Source organism: Cryptomeria japonica, chromosome 5 (assembly GCF_030272615.1).
Source record: "Cryptomeria japonica chromosome 5, Sugi_1.0, whole genome shotgun sequence".
Classification (NCBI taxonomy): Eukaryota; Viridiplantae; Streptophyta; class Pinopsida; order Cupressales; family Cupressaceae; genus Cryptomeria; species Cryptomeria japonica.
Window position 1 is genome coordinate 254,482,009 of NC_081409.1, and position 19,079 is coordinate 254,501,087.

The 19,079-nt window shown below is 35.8% G+C and overlaps 1 protein-coding gene across 1 annotated transcript; it reads right to left on the bottom strand.

The window, feature by feature from the left end:
• Positions 1 to 8,887: 8,887 nt before the first annotated feature.
• LOC131058942 (probable L-gulonolactone oxidase 4) lies at positions 8,888 to 11,078 on the bottom strand. Its single transcript, XM_057992470.1, has 2 exons — positions 10,128 to 11,078; positions 8,888 to 9,823 (listed from the first exon to the last, which is right to left on the bottom strand). Exons 1-2 carry the CDS (start codon positions 11,056 to 11,058, stop codon positions 8,988 to 8,990), a joined length of 1,767 nt encoding a protein of 588 aa, XP_057848453.1. The 5' UTR covers positions 11,059 to 11,078; the 3' UTR covers positions 8,888 to 8,987.
• Positions 11,079 to 19,079: the final 8,001 nt, after the last annotated feature.

Sequence of the window (19,079 nt, forward strand, 5' to 3'; positions counted from 1 at the left end):
TGTGTGTTTTCAGGAGGTGCATTTGGTTGTTCTTGTGGGTTTTCAGGAGGTGCATTTGGTTGTTCTTGTTCTGGATTAGAAGAATCTGGTTTTTGAAACAAAAAATGAAAAAACCTAATCAAAATGAATGAAATTAAATTCAAAATGTAAAACAAAAACTAACCTTGATCCATAGCCTGGAGGACAAATTTAGCACCTCGTTCGCGATTTAGGTTAGAAAATGGAAAAAAAACAAACTAAAAAATGCGCTTTTCAGGTAAATGAGGACCCAGTTTTTTTTAAAAACTTTTTTTATCAGGCACCGTGTACACGATTTTACTAGGATTAATAGCATGTACGCGCTCATTTTCCTATAAGCAATGCGTATGCACTAATTTTCCGAGTCGTAGTGCATACACGCTCAGTTTCCTAAACTCAGCGCGTACGCGCTACCTTTTCTAGACTCGGGAAGAACAAACCTAAGTGCGTATGCGGGAATTTGAAATTTTAAAACCGCGTATGCGCTACCTATTTTTCCAATTTTTTTTTGGGTGGTGTCCACTTTTCTGACTACCATCTTTGTGCACATGCCCATTCTTCTCAACGGGGTTCCGTAAAAAGGCCATGGGTAAAGAAAGGAAAAAGCAAACCACATCATGTCTTTTGAAGGCCTGCAACTGTCTATGGAGATGTGTGTTTTCTCCTATTGAGAACCATGCAAGCCTCTACAAACCACTACAAACTGCCAAAAAATCCCAACAAGCCAACACTAGAAAAGTTAACAACAAAATGTGGAAGCATAGACACTACACTTGAATTTTTCAACCAGGTGCCTGAAAGAAGCTTGTCCTCAATCCTTGCCCCTCCATGCACAACTATTGCCCATCCCATACATATAACAAAACAATAAAATATTCCCATAAAACCCACGAAAGCTACACGTCCACACCTCCATGCCGTATGGCCTCAACCCCAAATGCCAACTACTTGCAAGGGATGCTAACTAAGAACTCTTATTTTGACGGCCTTTCTTTACAGTTTTCTTGCATTGGGCTCTACACTGTCTGATGGACTTGAAAAGCATTGAGAGGGGGGGTGAATCAGTGACACCAAATAAAAGGCTACTTCAAACACTAACTAGTAGATGAACTTAATCAAGCATTTAAACAAAATACATGCTATCCAAAATGATATAACAACATCCACAAAAAGAAAAACATCCACCATAACACAAGTGTTTATGCGTGGAAAACCCAAATAGGTAAAAACCACAGTGATATGAAACTCACAAGTTAAGTATCCGCAGTAATAGATAACTAGCCGGTTAAGGCCTTACAAAGTCCTCTGCTAGGAGCGAATCTTATTAGAGATCCCAAGCTTGATTAGAAGCTTATACCCTGTTAAGAGTACTACCCTATTAGGAGTAACCTTGTTGGAGGATTTGAGAATCCAAACTAATGGATCACCTTGTTAGAGGATTTGTACAATGAAGCTTGTAAGAGCTTACCTAGTTAGGGGATTTGATTATGTTGCAATGATTAGAAAACAACAAGAATGGTTTGATCTGTTCGGAGTACCACAATATTTGCTTGATTAGATCATTCTAAGTACATTCAACACTGCTCTTCATCTTAACACTTATCGCTCTTCAACAAAAGCTTTCACTCTTTATGCATATGAGTATTCGCATAATCTCCTCTCTATCACTATCAGTTTTTAAATGATTCACCAAGATGTCTTAATATAGACATTCAAATATTATGTCAGCCTAAGAAAATCATAACATGATTTCCTAGGTGCAATGTATCTAGACAAGTAAACATAACTCATCACAAAAATGATCGCCAAGAAAATAGTGTTGGTAACTCATCACAAGAACAGATACCGGTTAGAACAGTCAATACTGGTTGGAACAAAACATGTGATCTGTTGTCCTGGAATCTTCTGCTTGATCTCCATCTTCATCTTCATTTTCATTTTGATGTCGACTTAGTGTAGCCACAGGTTATCTCTTAAGCACATACTGATTGACATAGAGTACCGGTTAGAGATAAACCTTTAAAAATACCAGTTGACAATGTAAACCAATTGAAGTTACACCAGTAGCCAATGTAATCATATGTGTGTGTGAGAGTGTTTCATCAATGACAACAAGTGATGAATATATTACAATTATCATCAAGCCAACAATCTCCCCCTTTGGCATTGATGGCAACACTTAGAAAATTTTAGAGTAATACAATACCGCTAAGTGTACATACACAACATATTTACACATGTACTCATACTTCCCTTTAATGAAATACTCCCCCTTAATGCATGGATAAATACAAAATTTTCAAAAAAACACATACATATTATTACTCCCCCTTTGACAACAATGCCAAAATGATAAAGTAAAATATATACATATATATAGAAAATCTGTATCAAAGTGTTCAGCATATATTGCAACTTAAAAAAAGTTTCATGCATTGGCTAATCTCATAAAAATATCATTGAAGTTCTGCTTCATCTGTGATAAATCATTTTCCCATGATTCTAGTATGTGAGCAGTATACTTAGATGTAGACATCAACTAGGAATAATAGTCTTCCATTGAGTCTAGTATGCAGGTTTTAGGAGTAGCAAGAATTGCTTCTGCATTGGAGTAGGCTCTCTAAAGAATATCGACCTGTGAGGTGAGCTGACTCTTGAGCTCTCTTAGAGATCAGAATCTCTTAGCCTTCTCATTATCATTCCTGACCAATCTGTCATGCAAATCATCTACAGACTGGTTAAAGGCATGAATGGAGTCCTGGAGTGGGACATATGCCTTGCATATCCTTTCCATTTCTTGCTCGGTTTCAACTTGACTCTTAGAAATGTCAGAGTAAAAGAAAGAAACATTGGAGGTAGAGGCAAGATACTTTCCTCCAGATTCAATAGCTTTCTTTAATATACTTCCATCATTAGATAGAGCCATTTTGCCACTTTCAATGTTCTTTACTAGTTTATCTCCATATGTCTTCTTGTGGCTCTTTTCAGCAGACATTTAAGGTAGCATCTTCAAGCGACTTGATTTGATCAGATACATTTGCAACTAACTTACCAAGTTTGTTGATGGGTGTAGGAAGATGTGCAACAACTGTTTCCGGTAGTAAACCAGACAAAATTTCTACTACATTCTGGATTGTCTCTGCTTCAATCCTTTGCTCTTTCAGTCTCTTCTTGTGTGCTCAAGATTGCATAACATTAGCAATCTTCATCATTTCTGATGCACTCAAGGTGTTCATGTCAATGGGTCCCAAAATACTTAAAGAATCATCATCATCATCATCTTCAAGTAGTTTATGCTTCACCGATTCAAGGGGTACACTTTTAATGATAGCTCTCTCTATGTTCAGCTCTGTTGTTCTCCAGGTAATTGAGTGACAACTTTCTCAGTAGACTCCTTTTGAGTATTTTTCAATGACCGATGGAGATTGGGGTTTCTCCAGTTGTTTTGTTGCCGGTTCATTATCCACTTTTAGTGAATACCCAGCTATTCAACTAATGTAACCTATACTTCAATGATTGTAGGAGGCTCCATATTTGGTGTAGTGATGTCTCCAGATAGGTCTACTATATTCTGATCATCTTCATCAACAAGAATAATGGAATCATCCTTCTTCTTGATTGGATAGACTATGTCAGCTTGATCAATTTCCTCTTCATCCATTTCTGGTCAAGGAACATCATCTGTAGTATCATCCTTATTGCTAGAGTGAACAACTTCTTCCCTCTTTTTGATTACACAGGCAAGCTGATGTGTCTCAGACTCAATAACTGACCTTTTTGCATTAAGAAGCTTCAATCTTCTCATTAAAATCAAAATATACTTTGTATTGCTCAACTAAAACACTAATTCCATCTGATGATAAGTTGGGAAAATATTGTACAAATATTTCATCAATAATCTTCTTTTCCAATTGAATAGCTTCTTCCCTTTTATCTAAAAGAGTATTATACAAAGAGATTGAAATATCATTTTCCAAGTCAAGCAGAAATCTATTGTAATGACCCAAATAAGTTATTACCTGCTAGATTACTTGCTTCTACTCATCTTCAGTGAAAGAATCAAAATATTCTTTGACATTGTCAAACCTATTTCTTCCTAATGTCTTCATTGTTCTCTCAAAAACCGTGTCAGGTTTGTAGGTAGCAATATCTATAGGTGTAGTTGCCTTCGACACTACCTATACCTTCTTGGGTGTTTTGTCGGTTGCTTTTTCCTTCTTTGGTTCTTCTTCAGAATCTATGCCCTCTGACTCTGGTTGTAAAATCAATTTCCGATTTCTCTTCTTTGGTGCACTCTTCTTCTTTACATATACTTTAGGTGTCGGTTCCTTTTTGGTTAGGACACTACGAGTCACCCTTGTGGTCTTTTTCATAGGAGACTTTTCATTAGACTTCTTTTTCTTTCCTTTCACATTAGCTATAGGTGCAGTACCGGTTTCTGTTGGTGCAACTTGGACTGCCACAATGTCAAATTTTTCCTTCTTTTTATCTTTAGGCGATGCTAACAGGGTATTAGCATAGCCGACCAACAAATCATGATTAACCTCATCACTCATATCTTCCATCTCTTCCTCTCCAAGTTCAATTGCTTGCATCAAGCAAAAGTCAGTGGTAACAATGAAGACTATGTCTTTGGAAAGTGTTTTACCACATCTTCAGGTAACCTCATTCTCATGCTCATCTTTTTCTGAAATTCATTAAAATACTTATTCATAGTAGCTGAAAAAGTATTCTTCACATCCTTAATGTTGTTCTTCATTTGTGCATTGACTGGTAGGTCTTTGGACCATTCAATGTCTCCAATACCTTGTAGGAAGTTCTGAAAATAGAAAAATAACCCGGCTAATAGCTAACCATATTTGAACTTTTGTGTGTTGTCCTTCTTAATGGATTGCAAATTTTGAAATAATTGCACTTTGATGGCTTCACATATATCATAATCTGCATTATCAATAATCATTCTGTGTTGTATGAATTGCTGCAGATGGAACACTATTAAGTCTACTGGAGTAAAATACCTGGTAGCCTATCACCATTGCTGCTAGTTTCACTGCAAGGTCTCTAATATTGTTGATAGAAAAAGCACGCTTATCAGATGTAGAACCGGTTAATTTGAAGACAATATCCTTTGAAATTCTTCTTAGCACAGGAATTTCACCGGTTGAGAAATAACCCGTTATAGCCCTAATAGGTTCCTTGGTTATTGTGTGAGTCCTCTCCAAATACATATTCTCTATGGACTTGAATCAAAATGATTCTTATGTGTTCTTCCTCAAAATATTCAAGAAAATAGGCGGCATTATGAAAACCTTTTTCAAAAATCCTAGCATATTTTATTTCAATCTTTCCACTCTTATCACAGAGTGATTTCAACTGTATATAGATGTGTAGAGTTCCTAAATCTTCTATCTTGCAATCTATATAGCTGGACAAGTCACCTTTGAGCACAACACCGCTCGGGACTTGCGACAATGCATTATAAGACATAATTTCATCTGCCTTTAGAGCTTCCTCAAGCTCAGCAGTGATCATCAACCTCTCTATAGACTTAGAAGTAGATGCCATTCTAGCTAAACAAGTTTCAAAGTGGTATACTCAAAGAAATACCTTGTTTCTTGCACATCGCTCTGTTTCCCGGTTGAAATGCCCAAATGCACACCCGTTCCCCTCTCTTCAACTTTCGATTCAACATAATTTTTCTATTCAAAAATCAATTCGCCAATTGACACCAAGACAATTTTGTTCGGCTTTGCAATCGCTTCAAATTTCTTTCTCGAAAGAGTTAGGGTAAAAAAGATAGAGTAAAACTTGCTTTTATCCCTTTTTACCAACTGTAATAAATGCTCACACTTTAGGTTACAAACTCTAATTTCACTGCTGAAGTGAAAAACTGGTTGATGACACTTCAACAAAAAGTCACCAAAATTCATAATTCAAAAATTCTTTCCTGCTCATTCTACAAGGGGTCCGGAGATGTTTTACCATTAAGCTCCCCTTAGCCATGTTAAACAGGCTTAAGTCACCGGTGTTGGGTTCTCTTCACTGGGTGAAGGAACAATTTCTTCTCCACGTGAGTCATCACCTTATTTTTTCTAAATCTGATTCATATCTTCTCTGGTTTCCTCAACATCAACTTTCTGCTTGCTTTTCCGATCCTTGAAAGAGTTGACGAGACTGCTATTTCTTGATCTATAGAACTTTGCTAAGTGCCCTAGTTTGTTACAGTGGTAACAAACCATACCAGATGATCTCTAGGGTCCTACATTTTCTCTTCCTGTTCTTCTTCTGCAGTTCATAGCCACATAACCAAAGTTATTACAGAAGGTGCAAACAACATTTGTTACCTTCTCCATCTCGAATGGACTAAACCGGTTGCCATAAGATATTTGCCAGTTCAAATTTACCCTGTTATCAAAGTTCCTTATCCGGTCACCATTTGGTCTAGGATGCATGTGTGGTACAGGATTGTTTGCTCCATATCTGCACTCAATATGTCTATGCCCATACATTTCACATGTGTATCAATGACCTTCAAAATTTCTAGACACGTATCTAGCATTAGTATTGTAATTTGTATTTGTGTTAGGTTTGTCTCTACAGACATTTGCAATATGACCAGGCTTATGACAAACAAAGTAGACAGGTTTAAAAACCTTCTTACCGATAGTCTTATTGACTTTAGGAGCAGTTTTGTTATTTGTACCAGAGGATTCACCTTTTTTAGTTGTATGAAAACCAAGTCCAGAGATATCACCCTCCATTCTCTGTGATTGAATTTGTTCTTCCAACATGGTATAACTTTTGATGAACTTCTCCAATTTCTCATTGGCTTCAGTAAGCTTTTTGATAAGATTTTCATTATGCTTAGACAGGTTCTCTTTCAGAGACGATGCCATCTCAAGATCTAGCTTTAGGTTCTCCTTTTCTTCTGTTTCAGCAATCAAGTTCTCATGCATAGTGTCTTTTTCCCATTTGATCTTTATAATCTCTTGATCTCTTACCTTGATAAGATCTTCAGCAGCTCTTCTGGCTTCCAGTTCCTGACTCATGCGGATAGTGAGACCTTCTAGCTCTCTTCTTAGATTCAGTTTCTCACCGTTCACCTTTTCAACTTCATCTATTAAAGCTTCAATATTGACTTCATCTGAAGAACTATTATCAGATATTTCTAAAAAAAATTTCAGATAGCTCTCTCCTTTTGACTTGAGAAGCTTTCAGTTTGCCCCTAAAGGATTCAACTTCATTTCTGCTAGCTTCTAGCTCTCTAACCATCTCGAAGTAGCTCTTGTCCCCCATGGTAGTTTCAAGACTCCCTTCTAAGCGGTTAGGCTTCAAAGAAGTTAGGCTCTGATACCAATTTATGGACTTGAATTGAACTAAGAGGTGGGGGGGGGGGTGAATTAGTGACACCAAATAAAACACTACTTCAAACACTAAATGGTAGATGAACTTAATTAAGCATTTAAAAAAAATAAATGCTACCCAAAATGATATAACAACATCCACAAAAAGTAAAACATCCACCATAACACAAGTGTTTATACGTGGAAAACACAAATAGGTAAAAACCACGACGAGATGGAATTCACAAGTTAACTATCTGCAATAATAGATAACTGACCGGTTAAGGCCTTACAAAGTGCTCTGCTAGGAGCGAATCTTGTTAGAGATCCCAAGCTTGATTAGAAGCTTATACCCTATTAAGAGTACTACCCTGTTAGGAGTAACCTCGCTGGAGGATTTGAGAATCCAAACTAATGGATCACCTTGTTAGAGGATTTGTACAATGAAGCTTGTTAGAGCTTACTCGGTTAGGGGATTTGATTATGTTGTAATGATTAGAAAACAACAAGAATGGTTTGATCTGTTCTGAGTAGCACAATATTTGCTTGATTAGATCATTCTAAGTACATTCAACACTGCTCTTCATCTTAACACTTATCGCTCTTCAACAAAAGCTTTCACTCTTTATGCATATGAGTATTCGCATAATCTCCTCTCCATCACTATCAATTTTTAAATGATTCACCAAGATGTCTTAATATAGATATTCAAATCTTATGTCGGCCTAAGGAAATCAAAACACAATTTCCTAGGTGCAGTGTATCTAGACAAGTAAACATTACTCATCACAAAAATGAACACCAAGAAAATGGTGCTCGTAACTCATCACAAGAACAGATATCGGTTAGAACACTCAATACCAGTTAGAACAAAACATGTGATCTGTTGTCTTGGAATCTTCCGCTTGATCTCCATCTTCATCTTCATCTTCATTTTCATTTTGATGCCAACTTAGTGTAGCCACAGGTTATCTCTTAAGCACATACCGGTTGACACAGAGTACCAGTTAGAGATAAAGCTTTAAATATACCAGTTGACAGTGTAAACCAATTGAAGTTACACCGGTAGTCAATGTAATCATATGTGTGTGTGAGAGTGTTTCATCAATGACAACAAGTGATGAAGATATTACAATTATCATCAACCCAACATTGTCTCCATCTCCGCCATTACAGAATACCAAACACTCCAGCCCTGCAGGCACCAGGTAAATCCCGCCTCATTCCATGTGAAAGCAATTATATCGCTCTCAAAATTTAATCCAATGAGATGGGATAAAATTCATTCATTAATGCATTTGAACTAAAAATTCTTCACATCAAACAATCAAAACATTGCAAAATAGGGAACGACAGGAACCAAAAATTGTATACATGCAATGTGATTGGCAGGAGAAAATATAAGTATTGGCAGGATAACGAATGCCCCTGACAATAGTTCCTTGAAGGGGGTAGGAACTAATAGCAAATGTTCAAATACATATATGAAAATATATAACCAAATGATATATCATATAGTCCTTACAACTTGGAATACCATGTTGTAATTTATTCTACTGAGAATACATTTATTTTCATTTAATACTTGACTACATAAGGTTCCACATAGAGATGAATTATAAACCGCTAATTGATTTTTGTGCAAACATGTGCCTTCTTCCAAACTTTCCCTGGTCTGCAAAAGTACCCTTTTTGGGGAGCACAATGCCTATCCTCTCGACACTTGCAATCCATATCCAATGCACACCCATCCCTGAAAACCTCTAGACTTCCTCCTCCAATCCCAAATAAACCATTTGTCCATTTATTAGAAAACACTCCAGATGAATCAAATTTCTTCTTCACCTCCAAGAATTTTTCCAGGTTAGTTGCCCTCTTAGCAAGTCCTTGAAACAAGTATCCCCCAGATTTCCCCCAGTGTAACACACCACCATGCTTCTCAATTATCATCTGTTCAATCTCTTCATAGACATCTTCATTCCACTTGGGTGTACCAGCTTCCCTTGCCCTGTAATTCATCATGTCGAATGTCACCAAATCCTCCTTAGGTCCCAAATATGCCTCAGATTTCTTGATAGAACGCATAAATATTCCAGACATGTCACACAATTTTTTAGGATTCAAATCCCTAATCCTCTTCACATCCTTTATAACTTCAGGCAAATGAGATACAGACACTCTTAGTTCCACACCAAAGTATAAGGTAGTGTATATTCGTCGATCCCATGAACAAACGGTCTCATTTTTATCTAAAATTGATGTGGGAGTGCAAGCCACAGAGTATCTTCCTGCTTGGCATCCACCGGATGTTTGCATGTGGTTATTGAATCCTATTACTGGGTACCCCGTAAAGCGTTTTCCATCATTGTATAAGCCGCTACCATTAATTGCAAGATCAAGCGTATCATTTATGAGTGCATTGCATATAGCTTCAACATCTGCCCTATCTTGGATCGCTTCATCTACATGATTTAACCAGATAATTAGATGAATACACACAAAAGCATCTTAGAAAAATGATGTTATTTAAATTTGTGATGAGAATATAGAAGATTTAATCTTAAAAAATGAGTAAAAAGCTATAAAAACAAAAAGTTAACCCATGCAGTGATATGACATAATCTCCATATTAAATTTCAGTTTTTGGCTTTCTACTTGTATAAGAGGAAAACTACCTATATTTTGCCAATTTGGTAATCATTAAAGATAGCAAACACGTCAAGAGACGTATCAATTTGTTGACTGAATGAACAATATTGTACTCACAGTAAGCCGCTTTTTTTTCAATTTCAACTGCTCTGCTGGCGCTGCCAAAAATAGAGTTGAGGCCATCTCCTGCAACACTCACTGGAAGTCTATCAATGGGAATGTAAACCGCCTTCCCGTGTGAGGGAATCCAGTTTATGTCTGCAAATTCGTGAGCTCTCAGAAAACTCTCCGCTTCATTTTCCAGATTAGTGTCATCCTTCACCATGGTCGAAATGGAGCGCTTGTACATTGGCTCCAAACCGAATGTGACTTCGGAAATCGCTCCAAGAGTACCCAGAGACAATCTGGCAGCGTTCAATTCCTCGTCTGCTTCTGTCAAGCTGATCACCTTTGCATAGCCTTCGGAGGGCGAAGCAGGAACAACTAATCTCATTCCAACCACATACTCATAAACGCCACTGCCTTTTCCAACGAGGCCGCTGTCATGGGCACCGGTGGAGATAACGCCGGCGGCGGAGACGCCGTTCCAGTAAATCATGGCGTTCAGAGCCAATCCTTCCTTGGCGGCCGCCTCCAAAACGTCGTTCATCAGAGCTCCAGCCTGAACCCTAATTGTCATGGCGGTCTTATTCACTTCAATTACAGAGGCATAGTTTTGGGTGGATATGATGAGGCCTTCGCTTCCCACGCACACAAGTTTTGGCACACTGTGAGACAGCTTGCTCACAACTCTGATTCGTTGCTTTTTCTTCACTGCATTCGCAACAGCCTGCACAAGCTCTGTTTCTGATGTGGGCCATGCAGAATACTGAGCCTTGCAATCCGCATGATCGTCCCAAATGCCTTGGTAATTGAAGATGTCGCATGCATTGCTTTTGCATTCAATTGCAGAAGGCGGCGCACAGGTCGCCAGAGAAGCTAACGTTATACAAAAGTTCTGCAGCGACAGAGACATAAACAAGCTGAGGAAAATGATGGATGTGGTCATTGCAACAGACAGACACAGGCATTTACTTGTGATATTTTTTGTTCTATTCTGTCTGGGTCTCTCTAAGTATAAGGAATGTGTGACGTTGGAGAATGTTAACTGTGAAAGTCATTGTTACCCCATATAAGTCTTACAATTTTCGTTCACGAAACGTCCCTAGTGCGGAAGAATGATCGATCATAGAAAGTAATAAAAATCACACGAAACTGAAGAAGTCGCTGTAAATTTCTACTTTCGTAAGAAACTCTCTTTTATACGTCTATTTATACATTAAGGAGGACTTTCGAGATGGTGAACTCTCGGAAGCAAAGCACGCCATCGATTCCAGATGTTATTACTTTTCTTATAGTTACACGGAATTATTTTGCTATCCGTTTTATAAAAGAGGAAATTTTCACATTTATTATTTTATTATATAAGACATGGAAATTCTTTTATGCGGATGGATGGTAGTTGACTTTACTAATATTAAAATAATATTTCAATATATTAATTAATAGAATTTTATAAAAACTTACTTTTTAAGTGGGAATAGTTGGTTTTTCTTACTTAACCATAATGATCTCTTTGACTATAAATTATTTTGGAGACTCTACATCAACTATTTTGGAGAATTACTCTACCTCTAATTAGCTTAACTTTGAAGTGTTTTCTTATAGTTACACCTAATTATTTTGCTATGGATTTTACAAAAGATTAAGAAATAATTATAACTTATAAATCATTTGTTATGAAGCTCCATACTTCTTATATTTTTATTATATAATAGTGTTTTCATAGTTTTTCATTACATGTAACTATTAAATCTTTAACATCTATATTTCATAATCATGATAGCTCATAAGAATCCATATCACATGTGTACAATTGGTCTACTTGGAACTCAACGTATATCCTTCACAAGCATAAATGGTTTATTTGTTTATATAAATGATATTCACAATATTGAGCACGCATGATTTCATTAATATTAAATTAATATTCATATAATATATTGATGAATAAATATTTATAAGACTTCATCTTATAGAAATGAGAATGGTTGGTTTACTTAATAGTCATGATGTAATTTTTAATCTTACTTAATCAATTACTTGTTTTGAATATCACCTCTTTTAGAGTATTACTCTATATCCAATTAGATCAACCATGAAGTCTTTTCTTATAGCTACACCTAATTATTTTACTATCTATTTTACAAAAGATTTAAAAATTATTATAACTTATACACAATTTGTTATGAAGCTCCATACTTCTTGTATTTTATATGATAGTGTTTTCATAAATTTTCATTGCATGTAACTAGTCAATCTTCAACAATTATATTTCATATTCATAATAGTTCATAAGAATCCAATTCAAATGTGTACGATTGGTCTAGTTGGAACTCAACATATATCTCTCACAAGTATAAATGATCCATTTGACATATTCAATTATATATATGATAATAAAAAATATGAAGACCCATGAGTTTATTAACATCAAATTAATAATCATTTTAATAAATTAATGAATAAATATTTATAGGAATTCATCTTTTAGAAATGGCAATGGTTGGTTTACTTAATAGTCATGATGTAGTTTTAATCTTACTTAATCAATTTTCTTTTTCTAATATATCACTTATTTTAGAGTATTACTCTATATCCAATTAGCTCAACCATGAAGTATTTTCTTATAGTTACACCTAACTATTTTAATATCAATTTTACAAAAGATTTGAAAATCATTATAACTCATAGATAATTTGTTATGAAGCTCCATACTTCTTATATTTTTATATAATAGTGTTTTCATAGTTTTTCATTACATGTAACTAGTCAATCTTCAACATTTATATTTCATATTCATAATAGTTTATAAGAATCCAACTCAAATGTGTACAATTGGTCTAGTTGGAACTCAACATATATCCTTCACAAGCATTAATGATCCATTTGACACATTCATTTATATATATGATACTCGAAAATATGAAGACCCATGACATCATTAATATTAAATTAATATTCATATAATATATTAGTGAATAAATATTTATATTTTTCTATTCATTTTATAAAAGATTTAAAATTATTATAACTTATAGACCATTTGTTATAAAGCTCCACACTTCTTATATTTTTATATAATAGTTATTTTTTAGTTTTTTACTATATGTAACTAGTCTATCTTCAATATTTATATTAATATTCCTAATAATTGACAAGAATACATCTCACATATGTACAATGGGTCTACTTGGAACTCAACTCATATCCTTCACAAGCATAAATGGTCCATTTGACATATTTTTTTATATACATGATACACACAAATATGAAGACCCATGATTTCACTAATACTAAATTAATATTCATATAGTGTATTAATGAATTTTTAGGAATTCATCTTTTAGAAATGAGAATGGTTGGTTTACCTAATAGGCATAATGTAGTTTTCATTCTTACTTAACCATAATGATTTTTTTGAATATCACCTATTTTATAGTATTAATATATCTCCAATTAGCTCAACTACAGAGTATTTCCTTATAGTTATATCTAATTATTTTTCTATCATTTTACAAATATTTCATAAAGTATTATAACTTATAGATCATTTTTTTTATTAGAGATAAAACAGGTTTTGAGCGGACTCGAAAACCATTACCCTAGGTTTTGAAGGGACTCAAAACCCTCTAGAATTAAATGGGAATCTAGAACCCACAAAGAGAACATTGCAAAAAGATGCATTACAAAGACAAATAGTATCCAAACGTCAACTAAACATCAAAAAGGTAGTAGAGAACAAGATAAGCTACCCGCCAAGATTGAACACTCATAGAAGAGATTTTAGCAATAAGATAAGGGTTTTGCAAGGATCCCTTGACTTGAAACAAGGGCTTTGGCAAGGCTCCCTTAACCTAATCACCAAAGGTTTACCCATGAAACCCAGGACAACCTACACTAGAACATGAAGGCAACCAAAGAGAGAGAGATTTCAAATATCAAGCAAGATATAGGAACCAAGGGTTTAGTCACGACACCCTTAACCTTTAGATTGGGTTTTGACATGGCTCCCAAAACCCCCAAGATGAAAGCAACAACAAAATTTTGGATGAGTCATCTCTCCTCTATAAAAACCCCTCTCCAGCTCAATAGAAAAGGGACCCACCTCATTAGGAGAAAAAGAGAAATTAGCCAACCATATGAAGAGAAGAACACGATTTAACCCCACAACTGAGCAGCTAGAGACAAAAGTTGTCCATAAAGAGAAACAAACAACCTCTCTCACTAGGCAAAACACCACCTCCATAAGTATTGTCATTGCCTCAATAGAAATCGTGAAAGGGGAAGAAGAGAGCAAGATGCACCAAACTCTCACCATGGCCACTGGATAAGACTCCACCTTGATAGGAGCCACATGGGGAAGAACTCAACTAAGAACAAGAAAAGACCACATGAGAAGAAAAAGCCTTAAGCATCAGGTTACAATAGGTGCAAGCACAACCTCGAGAGGAGAAATCTCTAACCAAAAACAAGCTACAATCATACCAAGCCCTTGAAAACTCTTGGCAACTACTTGACAATCGAGAAGAATAAAGCCCACAAAATCCTAAACTTTGAAATAATTGCTCAAATGAAAACGAAAGGAAAACAAATGAGCAAAGCAAAGAAAACACCAAACGGTCCCACATAGGAAGAGTGCACACATAGAGAAACAGAGACGAAGCAGAGACATCCAAAGAGGAGAGCACCCAGACCCCAAACAACACAAGAGCCACAAAATCACCACAAAAAAACTCGATAGAAAAAAAAGCATCCACAAACACAAAGAATAGAGGGCCATCAACCAGGAAGATGTCGGCAAGAGCCTGAAAAAAGACCTTAAAAACCCAGGCAATCAGGCCTAGGTCATCATTTATTATTATTTATTAAGATACTTATAGATCATTTGTTATGAAGCTATATACTCATTATTATATAATGGCATTTTTAGTTTTCCATTACATGTAGCTAGTCAATTTTTAAAATTCATGTTTCATATTTATAATAGTTCATAAGAACCCATCTCACATGAGTAAAATTGGTCTAATTGGAACTTAATGGATATCCTTCACAAGCATAATTGGTCCACTTGACATATTCAGTTATATATACGTCAAAACCCTAAATTTCACTCTATTTTATAATTTTATTTTCAATTTGTTTAGAAATAATCAAGAATTACTATTAGAATATGTGTGTAGTAAATATATATATATATTAAATTATTGAAATACAAATCCAATATTTTATTCAAACACTTATTTGAATAATCATACTTTATCAATACATACCCAAATAAAGGTTTTAGAGGCTTGGGGGAGAAGTCCGTAGAAATTTTTGACTCAAGGAGTCAGGTTTCATTCCCAAATAACATCCCATTGCAAAAGAGATAGTGGCTCGAAAAAATATCATACCCAAACAATATTCCACTGCATCAGGGGCAGTGGCATTACCTAGTATCCCACCCTAATAATATTCCTTTACAACAGAGGCAAAAGTGGCAGATATAGGGAGATGGATGTAATAAGTGGAGTATCAAGAATGGGCGTTTCTCTAGTCTTCTTAAAAGATCACTTACTTTCCCAAATAATATCAAGGTGTGTTCCCCTATTTTTGATTCTAACCTGTCAAAATATTCCAGTCCACATTTTAGATCGCATCATCGCCATCCGCTTATTGAAGGAGATCCCTTCAAAACCAAATCTTAATGATTGGATTAGTTAGGTGCCTAAGCCTCAAAATCCAAAAAGGAAGGGGTTTGTTCCTCTCCTCCCTTCAAAAAAGTAAAAAGTCAACTAAAATTTTGGGTTAGAAAAAATCCGCTTCAATGGGAGAATAATGAAGCTTTTCCGCAACTCCAAAATACTGGTAGAAGGGATCAGGAAGGTGATTTCAAACTCTTTGTTCTAGAGGATCTTCTAGTTGATCAGATTGGAGATCTCAAAAAGAGGGCTCTTATAGGTAATCTCTAGAACCATTCCTTTAATTTTGCAACTATCAAAAATTGGGCTTAATCTTGTTGGAAAGGGGTTTTGGAAGCTTTCAACATTGATAATGGTTGTGGTTATTCTATTGTGACTTTCTCTTCTAAATGTTTTTCAAAATATAGCTCATAAATTCAAGGGATGGTTTTTTGATGGGTTTGGAATTTTCACTATCCCATGGAATCCAAAAATTTGACCCTCTTCAATCTATTATGCAATATGCCCAATTTTGGGTTTCTTTCCCTGCGATTCCCCTAGAGAACATGAATTTAGAACTTATGCAACTGGTTATGAATCAAATCAGTATTTATGTAAAATATGATCTCATCCCATTTGAAAGTCCTAATCGACAGTTGACGGTTTGCATCTTGGTCCACTTATCTAAACTATTTCCCAGACAAACTTCAATCTATTCTAAATATGGGACCTTGTTACAAAAGATTGTTGTTCAGGATCCTGCTACTGCGGATTGGTTCGCTAAATCTTTGGGCCACTTCTCCTCATATTATCAACCATATCAAGGGTCTGAGATTTTAGTTTGTGTTGAATTTTCTTTAGACCCTCATCTATGTTGCTACTTTGGTCCTCTCATGGGCTCACATGAGCTTATTCCTCTTCAGACAGATCTAGTTTCTGCACAATAACATAGGTCGTCAACCTCTTTTGATGTCTCTTCTTTCCTTGTCTAGATTTATAGTGTTTTTTAGGGTCTTCAAGTGTGGAATATTTTTTTTTGGTTGGTGGTTATTTTGGTTTCAGATGGGCTGATTAAAATGTTGTTGGGTTATCAAAACTTTTCACTTTCACCTTTCAAGCCGTTGTTACCAAAATCAAAATCTTGTTAGTCTAAAGTGCTTCTTCATCACAAGTCTTTTCTATCAGAATATAAAAAATCTATATTGGTTGGTGTATACGATGATATCATTGAGACTATTCTACTTAAAGTTTGTAGTGACTTTGTTCAACAAGAAGCGGAGCTTGCTTTCCTTTCACCAAAGGAGCCCATTCCTTGGCACATCCCCCGAACAAAATTATTGCCTGCTCCTCTCCATAAGATAAAATTTGTCATGGATCCTCATGTTACTGTTCATAGATCTATGGTTCTTTTTCTTCAAAAATGTGTTGATGGAGTGGAGGTGGTCTCTTATGCGAATGACACTATTTCCCTTGCTTCTCAGTCCTATTTTGATTATTAGGTCTCTCCTCCTGATGAAGAATTGGATGAAAGTCCAAGCGAACTGTCCAGTCCTCTATTTGTGACAAATAATTTCATTAACTCTCCTACATCTCAGTTGTTCTTTGGTAATTAAGTGTATCCTCACTTCAACCTGGTGGATGGCATCCCAATTATTCCTTCCATTTACTAGACTAGGTCTAAAAAGGAGGCCCACATGATTAAACCTAAGAGGAAACTTGGTCAACCACCAAAGAGGAAAATATTGTTTAAGAAGATATCTAAGGAAGTTAAAGATGGTTTACAATTGACACTAGATGACAAATTTATCCCAAGGAAAGTGGAGTACTCTCCTAGACAAGTATGAAAATCTTGACGTGAAATGTTAGGGGCATTAACGCTCCTAACAAGAAACACTTGATCAAGTCTCAAATTGAGATTTATGGGGCGGATGATATTATGATTCAAGAAATGAAATTTTCAGAGATGTGTCAAGGTCAACCATTTTCTAAATGGAATAATCGGAAGTAAATTGCTTTCCAATCTATTGGGGTGCTAGGAGGACTAGAAATCTTATGGAAAAAATTTCAGTTCAACTTTCTGCTATTGTTGTCAAAGCTAATTTTATTCTCGCTCATGTTGAATCCCAAAATTCTGAGTTTTCACTTGCTCATAGTATATGGCCCCACTCCAACTTTGGCCAAAAAACATTTATGGGAAACCATTTTAATGGAGAGAGCCTTGGAGCTTATCCTAGCCACCTTCTTGGTTTTGCATGTCTTACTCAACCCTCTAACTCCTCAAGCCCATCCAATGGAACTTGGTAGGGGTTTTTCTATTTATACCTCCAAGGTATGATCCACTTTGGCTTTCCTCCAAGGTATAGCCATTGATCTCACACAATCAACCCTTCCTATTAAGGTTGCCACCTCAATCTCTACACACCACTCCTAAGGGTCCAACAACTTCTGCAAGGATCAAAATAAACCAACTAATTCAATGGGTTCAAAATGAATTCACATAGTGTCTTTGAATTCTTTTAGGGGTTTGAGCACCTTCAAATCCATCACCAAGGTTTCCCAACCTCTCTTTGTCTCTGCCAGCTCCGAATAGGCCTAATTCAATTACCCCTCCATTGACGGTTTTTAGGGATTAGTTTAAAAAATTCCCAAATAAATATACAAATAAATTATAGATTTGGATACCCTTTTCATAGTTTCATACAATATTAAATAATTGCATCTGGGTTTTCCATACACATTTGGAAACCAAAACTATCCTAATTTCAAGGGTTTTGGCCTACCCAGGTGACTTACAAAGTTGTTCTTTAAAACCTTCACCAATCAAAACATATGCTCGAATAAATTGAGTATTATTTGAGTTAATTCATAAGTCTTTCCAAAAATGGGTCCATTTCTCTTCTACCAATCCACATGTGCTCAGAATTTGCACATCTTCTTCTGTCCTAATTCACTAACTCCTAGCAGTGAGCCTAGGGCTTCATTGCACAATCACCACAAAGGCCTGCAAAAACACCAAAACCTACTCTAAAATTATGTACAAACCCTAACCTAGCATTCCATTTTATTTCAATTAGTGCCATCAATGGATGCTCAGGTTAGAGCCATTTTGCTCTTAAACCCTACTTTGCAAGGGTTTTACACCTAGTCACAAAGTATGAGTTAGATCTCTACAACTAAACACAACCAGACTTCCTAATCTACCTTATTGGAAGGAAAATTCAACAAAATCACATGCCTGCAATGTCAATCTACTAAAAAGTTCATACTAGACCGTACAATGCAACAAAAACCAAGAAAATTGTTAAAA